At 42.1% G+C, this 22,151-nt stretch overlaps 1 protein-coding gene across 2 annotated transcripts in view; it reads left to right on the forward strand.

The window, feature by feature from the left end:
• Nucleotides 1-2,181: 2,181 nt before the first annotated feature.
• The window catches only part of STOX1 (storkhead box 1), a 38,929-nt gene continuing 18,959 nt past the window's right edge, over nucleotides 2,182-22,151 (forward strand). The window contains exon 1 of one of the 2 annotated variants that reach the window (XM_039871973.1): nucleotides 2,182-2,612. In XM_039871973.1, the coding sequence (XP_039727907.1) occupies nucleotides 2,312-2,612 (301 nt within the window). In that variant the 5' untranslated portion in view covers nucleotides 2,182-2,311. The remainder of the gene's footprint in view (nucleotides 2,613-22,151) is intronic. The other variant, XM_039871972.1, reaches the window with a different exon arrangement.

The following is a 22,151-nucleotide window of genomic DNA, read 5'->3' on the forward strand; positions in this document are numbered from 1 at the left end:
GGGAGGTAGCTGATCCTTTGGGAAATGGTTGGATACATATTTGGCTATCCAGTTTAAAATTTTCTCTTTACATTCTTTCCACTTTCTTTGTTAATTGGACTAGCTCAAGCAAAATAAGGGAAATTTTGCACATATGAATGAAAGTTTGCAGTTTAAGGTAGTTTTGTTTCATAATTTCAGGCCATGAAACTTCATAGCTGGATCTACCTTGCATCATTCTTGCAGCTACATGCCTTGATATTAAGGGCCTAATTGTCTTTGTGTATTTCCAGCTCAAATTCTTAGGAGAGGGAATCAATCTCAGTACAAATTTTCACACTTAGCCACAGGTCCAATAAGTCAGAGCGATGGTCTCCAGGCCTCCCCTCTGGTCAGGTGTGTGGGCAAGCCAACACTAGGGTCCCTGCCTTACCACCTATTAGCTTTGCCCTCTTGAACAAGGTGCTTCAACTCTCTAAGTTTTTGTTTTTCTTGTGGAAGATGGGGCTTAACAATATTACTCCTTTTAGAGGGTTAATTCTGAGGATAAAAGTAGATCACATTGTAAAGCCCTTAGTACATAGTTCTAGGTACAGAGTGAGCTGAGAGTAAATAGGAATCATCATCGTCCTTATTTTTATGGAAAAGACACAGTACTGGATGCTAGATCTATAGAGATCATAGTTCTCCAGGATGGAGAACACAGCAAAGGCACTCTTGATCCCATAGGGTGGAGCGACATGATAGAGAGCACTCAGAGGAAGAGCTTTGCCCACCCTGGAGATATACAGACATAAGAGTTTAATTTGTTTGGGCTTTCTGTTGTATTTATCCATCCATCCACTTCAGAGTCATAATTCAGATGTGAGAGTGTTGTCTTGTACACTTATTTTAACTGAAAATTGTGTCAGATATGTCATAGGGAACCCTGACTTGGTGGTTGTCTGTCTCCATTTCTTACTATCTCTGTGAGTGGAAAACACTTCATCCAACCTAGCTACACAGTTTCCTCATCCGTAAAAAAATATAAATGCTGATAGTCATTCATAGAAGTGTGAAATTAATGCCCCAGTATAGCTTTCAATAAATGTTAGCTATTATTATTTAATAACATCATCTATCTTTTATTGTGACAATGCCTTACTAGGGGTAGTGTATAGATTATCTCAGATTCTTGTCGTCATTATTAATGATGGATGAGGTGAGGGAGTGAGAATTCTGGAATGACTCCCAGGTCTTGCCAAACACCTCTGTTCCCTTTTACCGTGCCGATTTCTAGCAATGCCCTTTCCCTCCTTTTTCCCCGTTCCTTCCTCGAGGAGCCCTCAACCAGTGTCCCAACCAGCGTTGCAGTCTCTATGTCCCTCAGCATCTGAATGGTCTGTCCCTCAGTGCTCTGAGACATTGGCTACAGTGCTGTGGTAAATCACAAGCGCCTCTCCCTTCACTCCTGGGGCAAGTTGATGCCCCAGTCTTTTCAGATTCCCAGATCCAACGCAGGGCTGAAGCCCACAGATTTCATCAGGGCACCCTCCCAGTCGGTGGCATCTCTGGAATACTTTACTTCTCTTATTACTTAAGTGTTCCAGGAGCGGGAACAGATATTAGAATATCAGAAACCCACTGATGAAAAGACCCTTAGAACACAGTCCCAACTCATTTTACAGACAGTAAACTGAGGCTCAGAGAGAGAGAGAGTAAGTAAATTGGAGAAATAGGTTAGCGGTTAACTGAGACTCGAATTTGGGTCTCTGATTCTCGGCCCGAACGATGTCCACGATACCCCCAGGCTGTCCCTTGTGGCCTCTCTCACTGGGAGCTACCACAAAGCCAATGCGACGGCGGTCACACTGGCCCTCTCGGTTTTGGGGACCACTGGCCGTGCCGCTGGCACCGCGGTCAGAGGCGGCTTGGCTCTCCGGGGACCGCGGGGCTCGCCTAGGACTTGGAAAAGCCCAGTGCGGGCCCATCCGGGCAAGGGGAGCTCCGGGCTGGCGGGAGCTGAGAAGTGAAGTGAGACGCCCGGAGCGAGGCAGGGAGAGCGGAGCCCTGGCTGGGTGTGGAGGCTGATCAGGTAACTCGGCACTGGGAAACCCCTGTTGGGCGTCGCGCGGGTGAGGGCAGCGGCCAGCCCGGAGCCGCGCGTCCCGCCCCACCCCTGCCCTGCGGAGCACAGCTGACCCCGCCCCCGGAGCCCCGTTCCCCCGGCAGCGGGCGCAGCGCGCAGTAAGCCGATCCCTCCCGTCCGGCGAGAGGTGCCCCAGCCGCCAGTGCTGAGCGGCCCCCGCGCCCGCCGATGTGCTAGACTGCGGGTCCCCGCCGCCCGCGCAACATGGCCCGACCGGTGCAGCTGGCGCCGGGCTCGCTGGCGCTGGTGTTATGCAGGCTGGAGGCGCCGAGCGACGCGGAGGAGCCCGGCGGGCGCGCGGTGTTCCGCGCCTTCCGCCGCGCCAACGCGCGCTGCTTCTGGAACTCGCGGCTGGCGCGCGCCGCCTCGCGGCTGGCCTTCCAGGGCTGGCTGAGGTGCGGGGTGCTGCTGGTGCACGCGCCTCCCGCCAGCCTGCAGGTGCTGCGCGACGCCTGGTGCCGCCGGGCGCTGCGTCCGCCCCGCGGCTTCCGCATCAGGGCAGTAGGTGAGTGCGGGGTTGGGAGGACAGGCCGGGTGACTGGAGAGGGCCGTCCACCCGACGTTCCCTTCTGCTGGGACACAGCTGCTTTGGCCCCCAAGGTACGCTTCACCGCTGCCCTGGGCCAACTCTAGGATAGCTCCATTCCTCAACTCTTTCAGCTAGTGGAGCGCACAGGTTCCTGGCAGAAGGAACTTTCTACTTAGAAAAGTGCTTTGGGGAGAAAGGCTTTGTGCCCCGGGAACCAGAGCTGCGGTCAGGAGACAGGGGCCTCTGTCTCTGTACTACAGGAGCGCGCTTAGGAGGGGTGCACCAGGGCTTGGCCAGAATCTACCGATTCTGAACTCGCTGCCCCCACCCCCCTTTTTTAATTGGAGCAGACAAAAGTCTAGTTTTCATGTCCTACTGTACTGAATGGAGTGGTGGTCTTGGATCAGGACCTAGTGGATGGTTTGGAGTCGTTAACTGCTGGGAAAAAGAAATGACAAATGGCACTCTGGACATAACGCATCCCATTAGCTAAAGAGAGAATTCCTCCTTCCCAGTCTTTTCAGAGAGCCCATTTGTTTGAAGACAGACAGCAGCTTTTTGCCTGCGTAAAATAGCTTCATTTGAGAAACTAAACCGCAGCCCACATTGAGTGAGTGGTCTCTGGCACCGGCAACTAAATTCAGGGAGGCTGTCAGCTCCCTGTAACAGCCTGATTCTGTCTGTCTGCATTTATGTGGGGTTATGATGACGATTTGATGGTGTGCTGTTGACCAGTCCCCAGTTGTTCCAGCCCTGCATTTTGACTTCGAGGAACCCCTCTCTGTCTCGGTCCATAAATCCTGCTCCTGCTCCCTCTCCCCTCTCTCCTCCCCGTCTCCTCCTCTTCTTCCTCCTCACAGCAAAAAAACAAAAACAAAAAAAAAACAAAAAAAAACCACACACACACAAAAAAACCCCAAACGTTTTAGTCCTCAGGAAAGAAACAGTAGCAAGAGGCACTCGATATTTTGTATCATCTTCTCAGAGATGTCCCTACATCCTAGGCTAGTGTGGTTTTAAACCTTGCCTTTTCACCTCCATGCATTCCCATTCTGTTTGTATCCCCCCCTCCCCAACTTTTCTTCCTTTAAGAGCAAAAAAGAGCTTATTCGCAAAGCCACATAAACAGGTTGCATCTCCTTTTACATGCAGAAGTGAGTGAAGAAAATAGGTTTTTGCCTCTGGAAGCCAAAATTCTCACAGGGGGAAAGGGTCTTTCAGACAGGCTGGATGAAAAACTCTTTTCAGTTCTGTGACCTGGGTTTTTCTGGTTTGAATTAGTGGTTGCATTCTCTGGTTCCCCCACCCTCTTTCAAAGGGTGAACGTGGAGTATATTGCAGAAAGTGGGTGGGTGGAGTTGGGGGTCTAGACCTGACGGTGAAATAGAGAGGGCTTGTGCCAAGTCAGAGGCAGCCATGATGCCACTACCTGGGGTCCCGCAAGCAGTGGTGAATGCTGGTTCCTGGGTTGGTCTTGTTTGCTGCCATCTGAAAGATGCAGTGGGTAAAGTGAACACGTCCCCAGGTGCTCTAATTCTCCACCCTCATTGCACAACTTGGGATGCAATGGACATTACGCGGTGTGTGCAGTACTATGCTGGGTCATCACCCCTGACTTGGGTCTCTTGGCAGGAATGATTTTGAGGTTTTTAATAGAGTTTTTGTTTTGTTTTGTTTTAACAACTACAGCACCTGGTATTCCAAGTGATCTCCCATCCAAGTACTAACCAGGCCTGACCTGAGATCAGACTAGATCGGGCATGTTCAGGGTGGCATGGCCGTAGATTTAATAGACTCTTGATAAGAATTTGTACATTTAGCTGGAATTTGTACAAAACCACTTATTAGGATATTGTGAGGAGCAAGTGGGGAAAGATCTTATTCGACGCAATGGATGCACACGAGGATGGGAGCTGTTTTGAATAGAATGGCTAACTACTAGTTTAACTTGGGGTCCTTGAATCAGGTCAGAGGAGAGGAAGCATGAAGACAGCTCTTGGGCCATCTCAGAGTCCCAGAAGGTGGTGAAAGCAGTAGGAGCTGCTTTCCCTCAAAGGAATTGGCAGTTTAGTCTCCTTGCTTTCCGGAATCTGGCAGCATTGGTTTCCAGAAGCTAAAATGGGCTTCCAGGGAAGCAAGGGAAGAACAGCTGCGCACTATTGCAGGTGCTGCTCCATCTCCATTCTTACTGTTACTTTGTGGAAATGGGCAAAATGCTACAAAAAGATACAAATCATCAATTTGGTCAAACCAATTTGGTCACTTTGTTGTTTTTTTGGTTGTTTTTAAAGGTTCATTTCTACATAAAAGTATTTGGGCAGAGGGATTATTGCCAGCCAGCTCAGAAAAAATGCTGAGAGGGATGGCCATGAGCTTTATAAACCCACTGTGCTCCCATGGGCTCTTGTCCTGGGCTTCTGGACCTGGGGCTCATGGGACCTCCTAAGTTATGATGATGGAGTGCCCTTGCCAAGCCAGCAGAAGTGACCTGAGCCCCAGATGCAGATCTGAATTTAAGGCTGGCAGACAGGAGTGTTTTCTTCATGCTCTGTGCCTTTTCTTTCCCTCTTTACTTTTTCTACCTCAGCTTCCCCTTGTTGAGAAAAATAGTTACTAGAGCATTTCCCTGAAGAGGGACATAGGATCTTTGGCATGATAACCAGGAGCTAACTCTTCTTTTGTGCTTCAGTCCTCAAGTGTTTTCTTTTTAAATTAGCAAATGACATTAACAGATGAAAGGGGTGAGCTCTGGAAGCTAGAGGGAGACATCTGTTTCCCTAGCTGAGCCACTGCAGGTGGTAGAGGAGGGAGAACACCTGTATTTATTTGGGTGAATCAGTTGTTACTCTGGAACCACCCTTGCTGGGGAGGTTAAAAATTAATGATGGCTTCCTGGGGTAAGGGAGGGAAGGCCACTTGGCCAAACAACTTTGTTCCCTTCTCCTGAAATTAATAGCTGAAGTATCCCTACTCTTTCACCCCCAGTATAGCCTACCATCTTTTCTCATTAAATAAGAATGCCTGTGGTTTTTAAAAAAATATCTGCTTCATTAATTCAGTTATGTGCCAGGTAATGTTCTAGGTGTTTCTGTGTTTTAATGCATCTTTCATTCCTAGTTGCATTATCTCAAGGAGAAAATGGAATCAACTTGTTTCCTCCATATCAAGTTAAGAGGGAATAGCTGGGTGGGAGGCTATGTTCTGGAAGCTGGCTGGTTCACAGTCTTCTCCATCCCATGGTGACAGGTGTGGGCTCTGCAGGTTCTGCCTCTGATTTAGTTGGGCAAGAGTTCCCTGGTGTGTGCTTTGTGGGGTGGGTACTAGATTGGGCAAGTCAGGGTGGTGAAGGGGAGGTAATGTGAGAATCTTCTCACATCTCATGTCCCACCTGTCTGCTCCCTGAAACATCTGAGTACAGAGAGATATCATGGTAAAATTTCAAATGCCCTAGCAGAGTAGAGGCTAGTCACTAATTTATGCTACACATAAATGCTTTCAGAATCTAGGGTACCAGTGCCTGGTGGTACAAGAGTTAGGCAAACATCTGAAATGTTCTGACTTATCCTGTGATTTAGGCAATGTCATAGAGGAGTACGTAGAGATGGTGAAGACAGGGAGTGGCCCAAATCCTCTTCTGCCTTGTTTTTGAGTTCCTGCTTTGAATGATGGTGGGGCATCTTGTAGGTTTTGGTAGCCAATGGATTTTTTTGTTGTTGTCGACAATGGAATTTTTAAGGTGACATTTACATTAAGTGAAATTCAGAAATCATAAGTGTAGCATTTGAAACATTTTTCAAATACATAAATGAGTGTAACCCAAATCCCTAACAGGATTTAGAACATTACCATTACCCCCAGAAAGTTTCCTCTTGCCCCTTCCCAGTGACCTCTTCTCCTACCCTCAGCTCTCCCCCATCCCAACCACTCTAATCTTTTTAACCATAAATTAATTTTGCCTGTTCAAGAACTTAATGTAAATAGAATCATTAGTAAGTACTCTTTTGTGTGAGGATTTTTTAACTCAGCTTAATATTCCTAAGTTCATCTCTCTTATATTCTTTTTATTGCTGGGTAGAATTCCATTTTATGAATATGCTACAGTTTATCTATTTTCCCTTGTTTCCAATTCATGGCTATTGTGAATAAAGCTTCTGTGAATATGTACAAGTTTTTTTTTTTAATTCTATTTCTCTTGGATCCCTACGTAGGAGAGAAATTGCTGACTCACTGACTTGCTTTTGTTTAATTTTATGGAACCTTTTTCCAAAGTTGTACCATTTTTCACTCCTACCAGCAAAGTAGTCAGTTCTGTTTGCTACACATCTTTGCCAACATTCAGTGTTATCTTACTAATTTTAGCTATTCTGGTGGTATCTAGTGGTATCTTATAGTTTTATTTGTATTCCCCTAATGACTGATGTGTTTATCAATTTGCATTGTGAAGTATGTCCAAATCTTTGACTTTTTAAAAATTGTATTGTCTCTATTATTTTTTATTGTTGAATTTTTTTTTAATACATTCTAAATATCAGTCCTTTGTTGAAGATATGCTTTGTGACTTCGGTCTAGCCTGTGGCTTGCCTATTTTGTTTTTCAGTGGTATCTTTTGGAGAGAAGTTTTAAATATTGATCAAGTCTAATTTATCGATTTTTCTACTTTATGGTTTGTACGTCTGCTTTTTCTATAAAGAAATTTTGCCTAGCCCAGTATTTTCTCCTGTGTTTTATTCTGGAAGTTTTATGGTTATACATTTAGGTCTATGATCCATTTTGAGTTAATTTTTGTGAATGATATGAGGTATAGGTTAAGGATTTTGTTTTTGTTTTTGTTTTGCATATGGGTGTCCAATTGATCAAGGACAAGTTGTTGAGAAGACTAGCCTTTCTCATTGAATTGCCTTTGCAACTTCGTTGAAAATCAATCGACTATTTGTAAGGATTTATTTCCATTGATGTTGAGTCTATCCTTTTATCAGTTTCATACTATCTTATTGTACTTCATAGTAAGATTTGAAATTAGATATTGTGAGTCTTCCAACTTCGATTCTTCCTTAAAATTGTTTTGGTTACTCTAGGTTCTTTGTTTTTCCACATACATTTTAGAATCAGCTTGTCACTTTCTTAAAAAAAAAAAAATCCACCTGGGATTTTGCTTGGGATTGTGTTGAAATAATACACCAGTTTGAAGTTAGATGAGAAACACATCTTGGTTTGCTGGAGACTGACTTGGTTTTAGAAATGATAGTCTTGCCATCTTGGAGCCCCCTTAGTTCCAGGTAAGCTGGGGCAATTGATCACCCTAATTAAGGGACAACTGACATCTTAATAATCCATGAATATGGTATATCTCTCTGTTATTTTGAGCATTCTTAATGTACTTTTAAGTGTACAGATCTTGAATATCTTTTGTTAAACTTATGTTTCTAAGAACGTTGTTTTTGGATGCTATTATAAATGAAATTATATTAAAATAAACTGTACTTTGGAATAAATGAGGTTTATAGAAAAGTTACAGATATATTTATATATGAGTTCTGTATTCATCACCCAGTTTCCCATGTTTTTTACCTTTTTAAAAAGTGAGATATAACACCCAAAGGGTGGTCTCCACAGGCATGAAAGCCCACTGGGCTGAATCCTACTCTGTGAGGTCAGTCCCTGCACAGTAGCTCATATGGTCATGGCCAATCCTCACAACCTGAGTCAGCCTGAGGGTCAGTCCAACCCACTGATATGCCAACAGCAATCAAGGAGGGCACATACAAGGGCACTCCTGGAAAGAGTTCCAAACAAGATGAACCAAAAGAGGCCCCCACCAAGACACATTATAATTAAAATGCCAAAGGTTAAAGACAGAGAATCTCAAAAGCAGGAAGATAAAAGCAGTTAGTTACCTATAAGAAAGCTCCCTTAAGACTGTCAGCTGATTTCTCAACAGAAATTTGTAGGTGGAAAAGGACTGGCACAAAATATTCAGTGATGAAAAGCAAGGACCTACAACTAAGACTTCTCTACCTAAGCTATCATTTAGAATTGAAGAACAAATAAAGAGCTTCTCAGATAAGAAAAAGCTAAAGGAGTTCATCACCACCATACCAGTAGTACAAGAAATGTTAAAGGGACTTCTTTAAGATGGGTGTGTGTGGGGGGGGTGAGGCGCGAGAAGATCATAAATATGAATAATAACTATGTACCTATCAATAATCCCTTTAGATGAAAATGGGCTAAATGCTTTAGTCAAAAGACATAGGGTAGGTGGCTTAATAGATAAAAATTGAGATGTAATTCACATAACATAAAATTAACCATTTTTAAATGCACAATTCAGTGGGTTTTAGGATATTCACAATGTTGTCCAATCATCGCCATTATCTTGTCCATTCCAGAAAATTTTCATAACCCCCAAAAGAAACTCTGTACCCAGTAGCAATCTCTTCCTATTCTCCTCAACACAGTCCCTGCCAACCACTAATCTACCTCTGTCTCTATGAATTTGCCTATTTTAAATGTTTCATATACATGGAATATACATATACATGTAGTCTTTTGTGCCTGGTATTGTTCACTTAGCGTAATGTTTTCAAGGTTCATCCGTGTTGTATCATGTATTAGTACTTTATTCATTTTTATGGTGAATAATTATTGTGTGGATATATACCTTTTGCTTATCCATTTATCAGTGGATGATTTTGGGGGTTGTTTTTACTTTGGGGGCACTATGAGTAATGCTACTGTGAACATCCCTGGGCAAATCTGTATATGGACATATATTTTTATTTTTGGGTAGATCCTGTTTGGTTATTTTTAAATAATTTATTTCGCTGGTAAGATTTCCAATTTGTTTATTCATTACAAGCATATTTTCTTATTTTATCTTTCAGCATGGTTATACTAGCTTCTTTAAAATCCTTATAATTCTAACATCTCAGTCATCTCATTGGATGCCTTTTCTTTTTAATGGGTCACATTTTCCTGTTTCTATATTGGCTAGTGCTATGGATTGTATCTGTGACATTGAGTGATACATTGTAGAGACTCTGGATTGTTGTGTTCTTTGGTAGATGTTGATTTTTTTTATTAGGTAATTAATTTGGCTAGACTCAAAACTCTGAACTCTATCTCCCCTGCAGTATGGCAGCTAAAAATCTCTGAAGGCGAACTGCTTGTGCCCTGTGCATGTATAGTTCATAGTTCAGCTACAGTGTCAGTATGAGTTTATATGCAAAATTTGGGATTCCACCTCTGTGACTCAGTCCTTTCCATCATCACTTTCCTGCTATTATAGCTACCCCAAACTGCGTCCTTAGATTCTTTAAGTCAATAAGACTGTGGGTTTCTACCAAAGTTTTAGCTTCCTGGCCTGGCTTTTAGTGGGGCCTGCCTTTAGGTGAAGAGATGTAAAAAATGAGAAAGTTATCCACTGCCATTTCCTTTAAAGAGGACCTCCCCTCCATTTTCTACCTGGTTTTGGTTGCTTTTCAGTACCTTCAGGTATAAAGGTTTTTATATTTTGTCCAAAGTTGTACTTGTTATTTTCAAGAGGTTTGGTCTAATAGGATCTCATTTACCATTACTGGAAGCAAAACCCCAATGAATGTTTTTAATTCCTATCTTTTCTCCTCTTCTAAAATGTCATTCTGTTATAGCATAGGAAATATAGCCAATTATATTGTAATATAACTATAGTTCTGTGAGTACTAGACTAATTGTGGGGATCACTTCGCAAATTATATAAATGTCTAACCACTATGCTGTACACCTGAAACTAATATAAAATAATATTAAATGTCAAAAAAAAATAATAAAAATGAAAAAAAAAATGTCATTTTGTTGATGAGAGATGTGTAGCCCAAAGAGAAACTAATGGTCATGACGAGATCATTTAGATAGCCACCAAAAACAAATGCTTTTGTTCCACCTCTTCCTTCTAGACAGATCTCGGTATCTCCCCCATCATTTCTAGCTTGATTATCCTTTTTGTTCTATTAGGTGATAAGATGGAATAATTCTGTCCACTTTGCAGACAGGAAACAAAATGAAGGCTGTGATGTGGCTGGTGTTGTTTGGGTTTCTTGCTTTTTTCTCTGTTTACCACCAGTCTTCCCAGGGTTCTTGTAAGGGCTCTGGTATTTTTCACCAGCCAGTACCCCGACACTCACACTCCCCAAGAGGCTATCAGATTCCCACATGCCTTTGGTCTACTCCAAGGCCCAGAAAATGGCAGAAACAGCTGCTCTGAACGTGCCCTCTTTCTTTCTCACCCAGGATCTTTCCAACCATGTTTTTCTGGCTTTGTTCTGTCAGATGTTGCCTTTTACCTTATTCTGTGCATGGGCAGCTGAAGGGTTCTGTCTGAAAGAGCCAAAGGGCTCACAACAGGTGTCTTCAAGACATGTTGTTTATTAAATGGATGATCTGTACATAGCATCTGGGTAGTTAATGAGTGTCCCTGGCTCCATGTTTTGATTTAGCAGCTGGTGGATAAGAGATGACACCTCTAGTTGCCGCCATGTAATATTGAGGTCCAGTGGGATGAAAAGAGCCATTAACATGGAAATCAGTTTGGATTCCTTTGCCCTCACCTTCATGCCCTAGGCAGTAGGTAACCAAATTCCATGAGGCTTAATTCCTCAGTGTTTCTCAAACTCATCCTTTTTTCTCTGTTTCCACTGATAGGCCTTTGTTCACCCAAGGTCTCACCATTTCCTACCTGAATTATGGCTCCAGCGTCCTCCCTTTTTGCAGTGCCACCTTCTGTGTGGCCTTGTGCACTCTAATTCATTCTCCATCCTCCAGGTAGACTGACTCAGAACATCTAAAATGCAGATTGAATTCTGCTCCTTATCTACTCAGATCTCTTCTGCTGCTCCCCTTAGTTTTTAATGTACACTGCAAGGCTCTCTAACCCAATTCCAGCCTAAGCCTCCTTTTTCTCCTCACTTTCTGAAAGGTGCCTGCCTTCCTGTATCATCAGGGTTCAATCAGAGAAATAGAACCAGTATGAAATAGATGACAAGGAATTGGCTCTGTGTGATTGTGGGGGCCAGCAAGCGAATCTGAACTCTCTAGGTCTTTCCATCACGAAGGGCAGGCTGGAAACCTTGGACACAAGCCAAAGCTGCTATGTATAAGTGGAATTTCTTCAGTTCTGCTCCTAAGGCCTTTCAATTTATTGAAACCTAGATTATGTAAAATAATCTCCCTTACTCCCCCCCCCAAAAAAAAATTTGTATAAGAGTTTATTTGAGCCAAACTGATGACATGCTGGCAGGCAAGACCTCAAATGATCCCCATAATCTTCCTTACTTAAAGTCAACTGATTATAGACTTTAATCACATCTGTAACATAGCTTTGTAACAATGCCTGGATTAGTGTTTGATTGAAAAGCAGGCTGTAGCTTATCCAAGTTGACATGTAAGATTCACCATCACACTTCCCTTCAGCCAAACTTGGATGCTATCTCTGAACAAGCTGGGCTCTCGCATAGGCTGTTTTTGTATGCTGTTCCCTCTCCTGCGTGCCCGAGTTGGGTGTTCTTTGGTTTCCCCCCATGCCTGCCATTAGTAGAGTCTCCCATCACTTGTGTTTAGAGATTCCCAGCTGGTGTTGGGAGCATGTTGCCCTTCATGGAAAAGCAAGTTTGTTGGTCAATCCCAGGCTATTCGTTTGTTTGTTTTTAAACATGGTCATCTTTCTTTTCTCAATGTACCATGCACTGAACCTTTTAAGTATTTTTGTGAATCTCATGTGTATTACTGCTGAACAATACCTGTGTAAAATTATTTTCAATTGCAGACAGCAAAACCAAGACTTGAAGAGTCACTAAAAGCTGTAATTTAAAGTTTCCAGATCATGGAGAAGCTCTCTGGTTAGTGGAGAAAACTCATTCAGATTCTTTTCCTGCCACTTACAAGCTATGTGACCTCGAGATAGTTACTTAACTCCTCTCAGCTCAATTGTCTTTATGGTACAAATGAGAATATAATAACTCCTTGCAGGTAGTTTTGAAGATAAGGGACCCAAGAACACTCAGCCTATGTCTTGTCCAGAGTCAAAGTCAGGGAAATAACAAATATGCGGCATCTCTAGCATGGAGGGAGTAGAAAACGTACCTCTGGATTTTGTTCTCTAGCTAGTCCATCTCCTCTGGGGCCTGTGTTTATTATTGGTAGCTTGGCACATATTTACGTTCAAGATCTCAGTCTGTCCTTTTGTCCTGTCCTTCCTGTTGTATCCCAGACTCTTAGGTGCTGGTCAAGTCTATAGTTGGTTGTTATCCAGTGCCTGAACTCAGATCCCGGAGGGTTCCTGGTGCCGTGGAAAGAGCCCTGAACTGGGATTGCAGTGCCTGAGCGTGGAACTAACCCTGTTGCTAAGTTGCTGGGAGTCTTCAAGTCAGTTAGCTCACTTCTCTGGACCCCTGGGTCTTCAGCTATGAGCAATTGACTGGCCGAAACTTCCCAACTTCTGGCTTGGCACTAGTCTGTGGCTAGATCAGTCCCTCATTCACCTCTGTCAAGAGGCCTAGGGAAGAACAGACAAAAGCTCACATTGAAGTTGCTTAAGATATTTTCCACAAACAGGAGAGTTGTACCTTCCTTTTAGTCTTGCCCAGATATCCTGATTCTCTGATACTCTTCCCCCTTTGAGAAGCATCCGAAGTATCAGAGCTGTTGATGCAACCATAGCATGCTGGGCCTCCCTTGCTCACATAATCATTTGCTCGGTATGCATTTACTGTGTGCCTGGTCCTGCAGTGGTCAATACGGAGGGCCAAAAGGCTCATGCCCTGACCTCAAGGAGCTTATAGTCTAGGGAGTCAGATGGACAAATAAATGATACAGAGTCATAGGGAGCAATAGAAGCACAGCTAACCAAGAATCCTGTGCGTGCGTGCGTGTGCGTGCGCACGCTCGCGTGCATGTGTTTGCAGGAAGGACTTCTTGAAGGAAGCGATACTTAAACTAAGATGGGAAGAATAAGTAGATGTTAGCTTGATGAGAAGTACATTTTAAGCAGAGGGGGACGATATGTGACACAAGACATGGCAGGACATGGCCCACATAGGGAACCATAAGCGGCTGAGAATGGAGTGGGAGGTAGGCAATGGCAGGAAGGGCCTGGAGCAGGACTGGCCTGGGACTGGCCTTGACTGCTATACTGAGGTTGGATTTGAGCCTAGGCCGATTAAAGAGTTTTAAGCAGTAGAGTACACATGTATATGTGATTACATGTATAATCCTGTTTAACATGATACATGGTAAATATTTCCCAGACTTATTGGTGCATTTTCTTCCGCTGAATTGTCGCCTCAGTGATGGTGCCTTTCAGGGGTTATATAACCCCTGTGGACCTACTGCAGTTATGCCGTTGGTTTAGTGGTGGTCTGTCATCTGAGTAAGGCCATAGAAAGAGCCCAATGGCTTTACAGGACACCCAGGATCTAATCCTTTGTCACTAATCAGCCGTGAGTGACCAGCTTCTCATCTAATCCTCTTGGGGCCTTGGTTGCCTCGTCTGTTGGTGAGCATTCTGTCTGCTCTTTCTACTTCATAGAGTTGGCATCAGGCTCAGATAAGATACTATCTGTGAAAACACTTTGAAAAGTACAAAGTACAAGCACCAAGATGTCATTCCATTTACTTGTTATGTCTTCTTTATCTTTCATCAATGTTTTATAGTTTTCAGTGTACAAGTCTTTCAATCAGTTAAAATTTATACCAAAGGATTTTATTCTTTTTGATACTATTATAAATGGGATTTTTTTCTTAATTTCTATTTTAGATAGTTCTTCATTAGTGTATTAAAATGCAACTGATTTTTGCATGTTGATTTTGCATCCTGCAACTTTACTGAATTTGTTGATTAGTTAACAGGTTTTTTTGTTGTTGTTGTTTTTGTTTTTGTGGAGTCTTTAGGGTTTTCTACATACATAATCATATCATCTGTAAATAGATAATTTTACTTCTTCCTTTCCAATTTGGATGTCTTTTATTTCTTTTTCTTGCTAATTGCTCTGCCTAGGATTTCCAGGACTATGTCGAATAGAAGTGGTGAGGGTGGGCATCTTTGTTTTGTTCCTGATCTTAGAGGAAATGCTTTCAGTTTTTCCCCATTGATTATGTTAGCTGTAAGCTTTTCATATATGGCCCTTCTTATGTTAATTTAGTTAACATTAAAGTACTTTTATTTTGCGTTTATGGATCGGAAGACTTAGTATTTTTAAAATGTCCGTGCTATCCAAAGTGATCGATAGATTCAATGCAATCTCTATGAAAATCTCAGTGGCATTTTTTACAGAAACAGAAAAAACATCTCTAAAATTTGTATGAGATCACAGAGGACCCTGAATATCCAAAACAATCTTGAACAAGAAAACAAAGCTGGAGGCATCTCACTTCCTGATTTTAATATGTTACAAAGCTATGGTAATTAAAACAGTATGGTGCTGGCATACAGATTTATACAACAATGTAACAGAATAGAAAGCCCAGAAATAAACTCACACATATACAGTCAACTGATTTTTGTTAAAGGTGCCAAGAATACAAAGTGGGGAAAGGATAATTTCAACAAATAGTGCAAGGAAAACTGGATATTTACATGTGAAAGAATGAACTTAGACCTGTTCCCATGAAGTATCTTCCTGTGGAAGGAGTTTTATCGGCTCATAGAGCGGGCCCAGAGGCCTGCCCTACAGAGGGTCACTATTTCGGTGATGGTGGGATAGAGAGAGACAAAGTAAAAACTGCCAAAGTGCCCCTCCCCCAGGGAGGTAAGTTTGTTGGAGGATGGAGGGTGGTATTGGGCTATGGGGAACAGTATAGACAGAGTCTGGTCTGTTTGACGAGTATTAATCATGTGACCTGGGGCAGCGCCCTGATCCTGCAGCCCTCCCTTTCCAAATGACAGTTACCATGCTTGCCTGCTCCAACACATGGGGGTAGGGTGGTACATGCACATACAGTGGAGGTGTCAGGTAGGGGTAGAGTTTGACTTCCTTCGAGTTCACAAGTTTCATAGATTAGAGGACTTTCAGAGGCTGCCCAGAGGTTCAATTAAACTGTACTAAGAGGGAGATCAGACTTTAAGCTTTTACAATCCAGAGAACTCTTTAGATCAGCTACCTTTTTATGAATGAGGAAACGAAGTGCTTGCCCAAGAGCATTTGCAATATTAAGCTTATTATGTGATAATTGACTTTAAAAAATTTTATCTGTTGGGTAAAAAAAGGTGCAAAATGATCCCCTTCTTGTTGATGCAAGGCTCTGCACCATTTCTTTAGCAGTTAATTAAGGATTGGAAAGTCCCTTGTTTTTAAATCAAAACAGCTTTTGTCTCCCCAAGTCTGAAACCATCAGTTATAACTGTATTCACTTGATGGCAGGATCTGGCAACACAGATTTACCATTAGTCTTACATAGTGCAATTACTTATAAATTATATTTTTAAAATGAAATGTTTGGCTTTGTGTGTGTGTGTCGGGGGAAGTTAGTGAGGTATATTTTTCATGCAGAAAGTTTTATCTTTTTTAGATATGCAGTCGAAGTTTTGACAAACATAAATGGTTGTGTCCTCACTACCACAATTAAGATACAGAACATTTTTATCATCCCCCAAATTCCCTAGTGACCCTTTATAATCAATCCTGTCCTTCCACTCCTGGTCTTTGGCTACCACTGATCTGATTTCTGTCCCTATAATTTTGACTTTTCTGGAATGTCATAAATGAATCATACAGTATGTCACCTTTTGTGTCTGGTGTCTTTCACTTTGGATAATGCTTTTGAGCTTCATCAGTGTGTGTTATCAGTAATTCATCCCTTTTTGTTGCTGAGTGGCATCCCATCATGCAGATGTTCTACAGTGTGTTCATCCATTCACCCAGTTGATGAACATTTAGGTTACTTGCAGCTTTTAGTGATTATAAATAAAGCTGCAGTAAACATTTACTAACAGGTCTTAGCATGGGTATGTTTTTATTTCTCTCAGGTAAATACCTAGGTGTGAGATGAGAGAGCTGTTTTCCAAAGTGACTACCATTTTGCATTCCTACCAGCAATGTATGAGTATTCCATTTAAGCATTTGATATTATATTTTATTTTATCATTTTTGGCTATTCTAATATGTGGATAGATGTATTTCATTATGGTTTTAATCTGTATTTCCCTAATTCCTAGTGAGCTCAGTATCTTTTCATGTGCTTATCTACTATTCGTATCTTCTGTGATGAAGTGATGTTAAAATCTTTTGCCCATTTAAAAAAATTGATTTTTCTCTTTATTGAATTATAATTCTTCATATATTTTAGATACAAGTTCTTTATTAGATATGTGTTTTATAAATAGTTTCTCCCAGTCCATGGCTTGTCTATTATTTTTACCAGTGTCTTGCAAAGAAGTTTTTAATTTTAGTGAAGTATAATTAATCATTTTTCTTTATTGTTTGTGTTTGTTGTATTGTAAGAATTCTTTGCCTAATCAAGATCACAGAGATTTTTGTTCTTTCTTTTAAAAATTTTATACTTTTAGATTTATATTTAGATCTATGATGCACTTCATGTAAATTTTTATATGTGATGTAAGTTATGGGTAGAAACTCATATATATATATATTTTGCATATGTATGTCCAATTTTTCAAGAACCATTTGTTGAAAAGACTGTCCTTCATTAAATAACCCTGGTTCTTTGTCGAATATCAGTTGACCACATATCTTTTAGTCTATTTCTGGACTCTGTTCTGTTCCTTTGATCTATATACCTCTTTTTTTTTTAACCAATACTCCACTGTCTTGATTACTGTAGTTATATAGTAAATCTTAAAATCAGGTATTGTAAAACCTCTAACTTTGTTTCTTTTTGCTTTGGTGATTATAGGTCCTTTGCTTTTCCATATAAACTTTAGAATTAGTTTTTCAATTTCTACAAGAAAAAATTCCTGCTAGTGTTTTTTTAGGATTGTGTTAAATCCATAGCTCATTTTCAGGAGACTTCACATCTTGACAATATTTAGTCTTCTGATGTAGGTACACAATAGATCTATTAAATCTTCTTTGTTTCTGACTGTGTGTTACAAATGTAAATTTTGACCTTTGACTTCTGGAGTCTTTGAAAGCCTTCTGTGAAATCAAATGCCTTCCAGATACCAAGGAGTAAGCAATGCAGGTACATGAGGAAGCAGATAAAAGGGAGCCCCCCCAACCCCCCAAGAAGCATTTAAATTCTCAAGAGGCACAGGGACACAGAGGATCAAAAAGGAACAAAGCTGGCGAAGTAGGGAATTGGAGTTAGAAGTATTTTCAAGGCTTATCTTCTCCTGCCTGCACTCTGCCCAGAATTGCTGAAGGCCTTTTCTTTAGCTATTGATCAAGAACCATACTAAGCCAGGTGCCAGGCAGGGCAGTGACGGGTGCTAGGCCTTCTTGCCCCATGGGCATGAACCGAGAGGCATTTCCTGCACTGGAAAACACGTCATGTTTCTTCTTTTATCTCTGTCAGGGCAGAGGCAGGGCGTCTGCCTCTAGTCCTTCCTAATTGACCATATCTAAAAGGTGCTAATTCTGGCTAGATCTCAGCCAGGTCAGGCCAAACCCAGCTTCACTGGCTGCCTTCCACCTAATCCCAAGGGATCTGCAAGGCCTTTCACCCAGCCTTTGTTTGGACTGTTTAGGGGGCCTGGATGCCACTCGTCAGGGCTGATATTTAAGAAGGGGGAAGAGGGATTTCAGAGCCTAGTTAGTGCTCAGTAAATATCAATGGTCAAGGGATCCAACTGTGGGGCTAGACTGCCTGGCTTCAAATCCTGTTAAGGCTACTGACTGAGGCAGTGGCAATTTACTTAATTCTTCATGTCTCTGCTTCTCTATAAAACTTAGATAATAAAACTACATTGAGTTGTTGGTTAAATGGAATGATACAGGTAAAGCACTTAGAAGAGTGCCCAGCAACAGTGAACTCTCAACAAATGTTAGCAATTCATTATCTTTGTGGCCCTCGCAGGGTCCAGGCCAGGCACAGAACCCCAGTCTGACATCTCAGACTGCCAGTGAAAGAGGCCTCACTCTTTCACTCTAGAGTGTGTACCTAGGCCGTCTCGATTCCATGTGCTAAAATCACCATGGTGTTAGAAACAGCTTTCATCTTTATGAGGACTGTGCTAGTGTAGATCTATGAAGAGCTGTGGGAGCTCAATTAACTCTCCTCTCACTGGAAGGAAGAGCAACATAAGCTTCTCTTGCCTCACATAAAGCCGACCTTTAAGAATTTCTGGGCCCAACTGCAGGAGAGAATAAAATCCAAAAGTATCATTCGGGCTGCATTTTCCAAGTTTGCCTCCTGATACCTGGCTAACAAACTCCCCAATACTTTTAACAGATTTGCTACTGGTCCCCATGGATATTCAAATTCTGCTAACCAGCCCTTGGGCTCTCATCTGTCTCCCCCTAGTAAAAGATGTGACCAAAAGGATCCCATCATCCTTGCTGCCATACTCTTGGGCTTTTAACATTCATCTTTATTAATTTTACTCAAAATGCTCATGAGGTGTTCTATATCAGAGACAGATTAGTTATTATTTACACAATAATAAAAAAATTATGTAAATAATTATAACTGCATCAGCACCCCTTGCCCAGTGATTACTCTGGGGCGACGTGTTGAAAGCCGATGGAAAAATCTCCGTCATGGATGGTCAGACACTCCGTAGGTGAGGGTTGGAAAAAAATGAATTTTCTTCGCTTATACACAGGAGAAAGAATCAGTTGCTTCCTCTGTCTTAGAAGGAGGGAATACTACCTTTGTTGCTTGGAGATAGGATGGAAAGGATTCTGGGTTCTCCTTCTAACTTTTTAGAATATAAACACATCTCTGCAGGTGCCAGGGCAACCCTGGTGGTTCCAGATTTTATGAGTCTGTCTCTAAGGCCTTGGAGCCTCATTTTACCCTGAATGTTAACACACCTTCAGCTAGGTAAATCTATCTAGAGTTCTCTCACTGCTCTTAACCTAAAAATAAAAGGCCGAAGTGAAAGGCAACAGCATTTATTTGAGATTAAAAAAAGACTAGCCATTCGGGAAGCATTAATTCAGGCAGGAGCCTAAATTTTGTTCCAGTTAGGAGACAAAGGCAAAGGGTATTTATGAGAAAGGGAAGGGGAACAATTACATCAATAGAAAGAAGGCATTTCTATTGGTGTGTATAAACTAAATCGGTAACACTAGATCTAAATATTTTTAATTAGTTGGGTATTCATAATGCCTGATTTCCTGTTATTTTTGCAAACAGTTCTTTGGGACATAAGATTGCTTTAGGCCTAGAGTAAAGCTTATTTTGCCCTGTTTTAACATTCCAAAGGTTTGAGGCATAAGATGTGCAAGGCAGTTCCTCTGGAATGGCAGCTTTAATTCCATTTTAAAGTGGCTCCTTTTATTTTTACACTGTATAGCTATAAATTAATTTAGCTGAGGATCCCTAGATTTCAGCAACATTTAGCAGAAAGCCCCACTCCTTCATATAAAAGATGCTGCTTCTCTTGCTAACCGTGTGCTCCCTTTGGGCCATGTTGGGAGCAGGACAGATGCATGACTCTCATGACCTAGCCATCTATGTTGCTCCAGGCAATTCCACAAGAATTAGCCTTGCTTTCCTACATCTGAGTTGAGGGAGGCACCATGCATTGGGCTGCCAGGCTGAAGCCTGAGGTGGCAGTGGGAAGGGGAGGAGGTGGCTTGGGCAAGAGAGTTGATGAAGTGAGCAGGAGGTGAGAAAACCTTGAGTATGCTGATAGCCAGAGTACTGTCTGTGCAGCACTTGGGAAAAGGGCTATTTCATGAGAAAATAGAGAATGTCAGTCTTAGACTCCTAAAAAGGAAAAAGATGGGGCTAGAGAAGCAATAAACCACGAAGTAAGTATACTTAAAAAATATGTTGGATTCCCTTCTCTGGGATGAGATCCAAGAGAGTGAGGAAGAGAATATGTGTTTTGAGTGGGGATGGGGAGCCATGTCTGTGTGGAAGGCAAAGGGAGAGGTCAGATGACCTCTGCAGATGGATCCTAGTGGTTTCTGCCTGGACACACATATAATGTGCCCAAACCCACACCCTTCCTACCAGAATGTAATCTGAGAAAACATCTGGCTGCCTTGAGTCCAAGGTAATGGATGGCTTAGTGTGAAGTTGCGGTTGGCTCCTAGAAGCTGTGATCAGATGACCCGCACTTGTAGAGAGAGATCAGAGCCATTTATATTAAGCAAGCCCTGCAGCATCTCTTAAGATTTCTCAAAGATTTCTGGGGGTTGTGAACTTTACATTTCATTCCTAAGGCAATGACCTTGTGAAAATATGTTAAAGTCCTGCTGAGGTACAGTCACATCTGCCCAGATGTAATATGAAGCCTTCTGTGCTGAAGAAAAGGGAATTCACAATCTTAAAATCGAAAGGTTTATGTCATTAAAGTTTCTAACAGCCTAGAAGTACTTCTCAATAAAACTACATTTATGTGAATTGTATCCCCTGGAGTGGCTTTTATCTTTTAAAGTTAATATTTCAGGAGGCCAGTGAGTCTATAATCAACTCAAAAGCAGCTGGAGCATAGCAGACAGTCTGGGAGAAGTGAAAAGGACCATTGATGCAGAAACTCAATGATGCTTTCCAGATTGGGGCAGGAGCAGTTCAGGAGTCAGAGAGAGGGTGGTTGACTGGACTAAGCAGCCCTGCTGAGGGGGCACCTGTGGGCATGGATTCTGGGGGAAGATCCTGTGCATTATTCTGGGTCACTGACCCCCACCTTCTGTAGTATGTATGTGTGTATGTGTATAGTCTGGGGTAAAAGGGGTAAAAGGTAGCATTAAGTGTGTTGATCTCATGATCTAATAAAGTAGAGCCCTCTCCCAGCTCCTGTCACCACAAAACCCAGTCCTCATTGGAGGAGGAGGCTTCTCTTGGGCTCAGTCCACTACCACAGGGACCCAGCCACAGAGACCTGGAGCCTGGGTGGTTTACAGGCTCTTTCAGGACCAAAGGCCACTTTTTTCAACAAATAGCAGGGATCCCCTGCCCCTGAAATATAAGTGGAGTTATTCATTATTTGCCTCTTTAAATTCCGAGTTAATCTTACACTGATGTTAATGGTGATATTGACTTTTGGCTCCATTTCACAAGACTTCCTTTCAGGAGAGATTGAAAGGCATCCCGTTCTCAGGGCTGTAACTGCAGATACATTCTGAGAGTGAGCTGTACAGCTGTGACAGTTCTTATCTTCCCCTTTGTGATTTCTATACGCAATAAGGATATCTTTCCTCATCAAGAGGAGAGAGCTGGTTGTAAACTTTTTAGTGCAAATTTCCCCAAACAGTTAAAAATTAGCAATGCTAGTGCAAGCTTCTGCACCTCATTCTTTTCATGGCATGTCCCAGACTTGACATGATATGGGTAAAGTATCAGGAGCGCTGACATCTTTTCTGTATCTATCAGTGTGACATTCTAGCTTCACAGCAGTTATAGTACTAAAATAAA

This window comes from Pteropus medius, unplaced genomic scaffold (genome assembly GCF_902729225.1).
Source record: "Pteropus medius unplaced genomic scaffold, Ma_sr-lr_union100, whole genome shotgun sequence".
Taxonomy (NCBI): Eukaryota; Metazoa; Chordata; class Mammalia; order Chiroptera; family Pteropodidae; genus Pteropus; species Pteropus medius.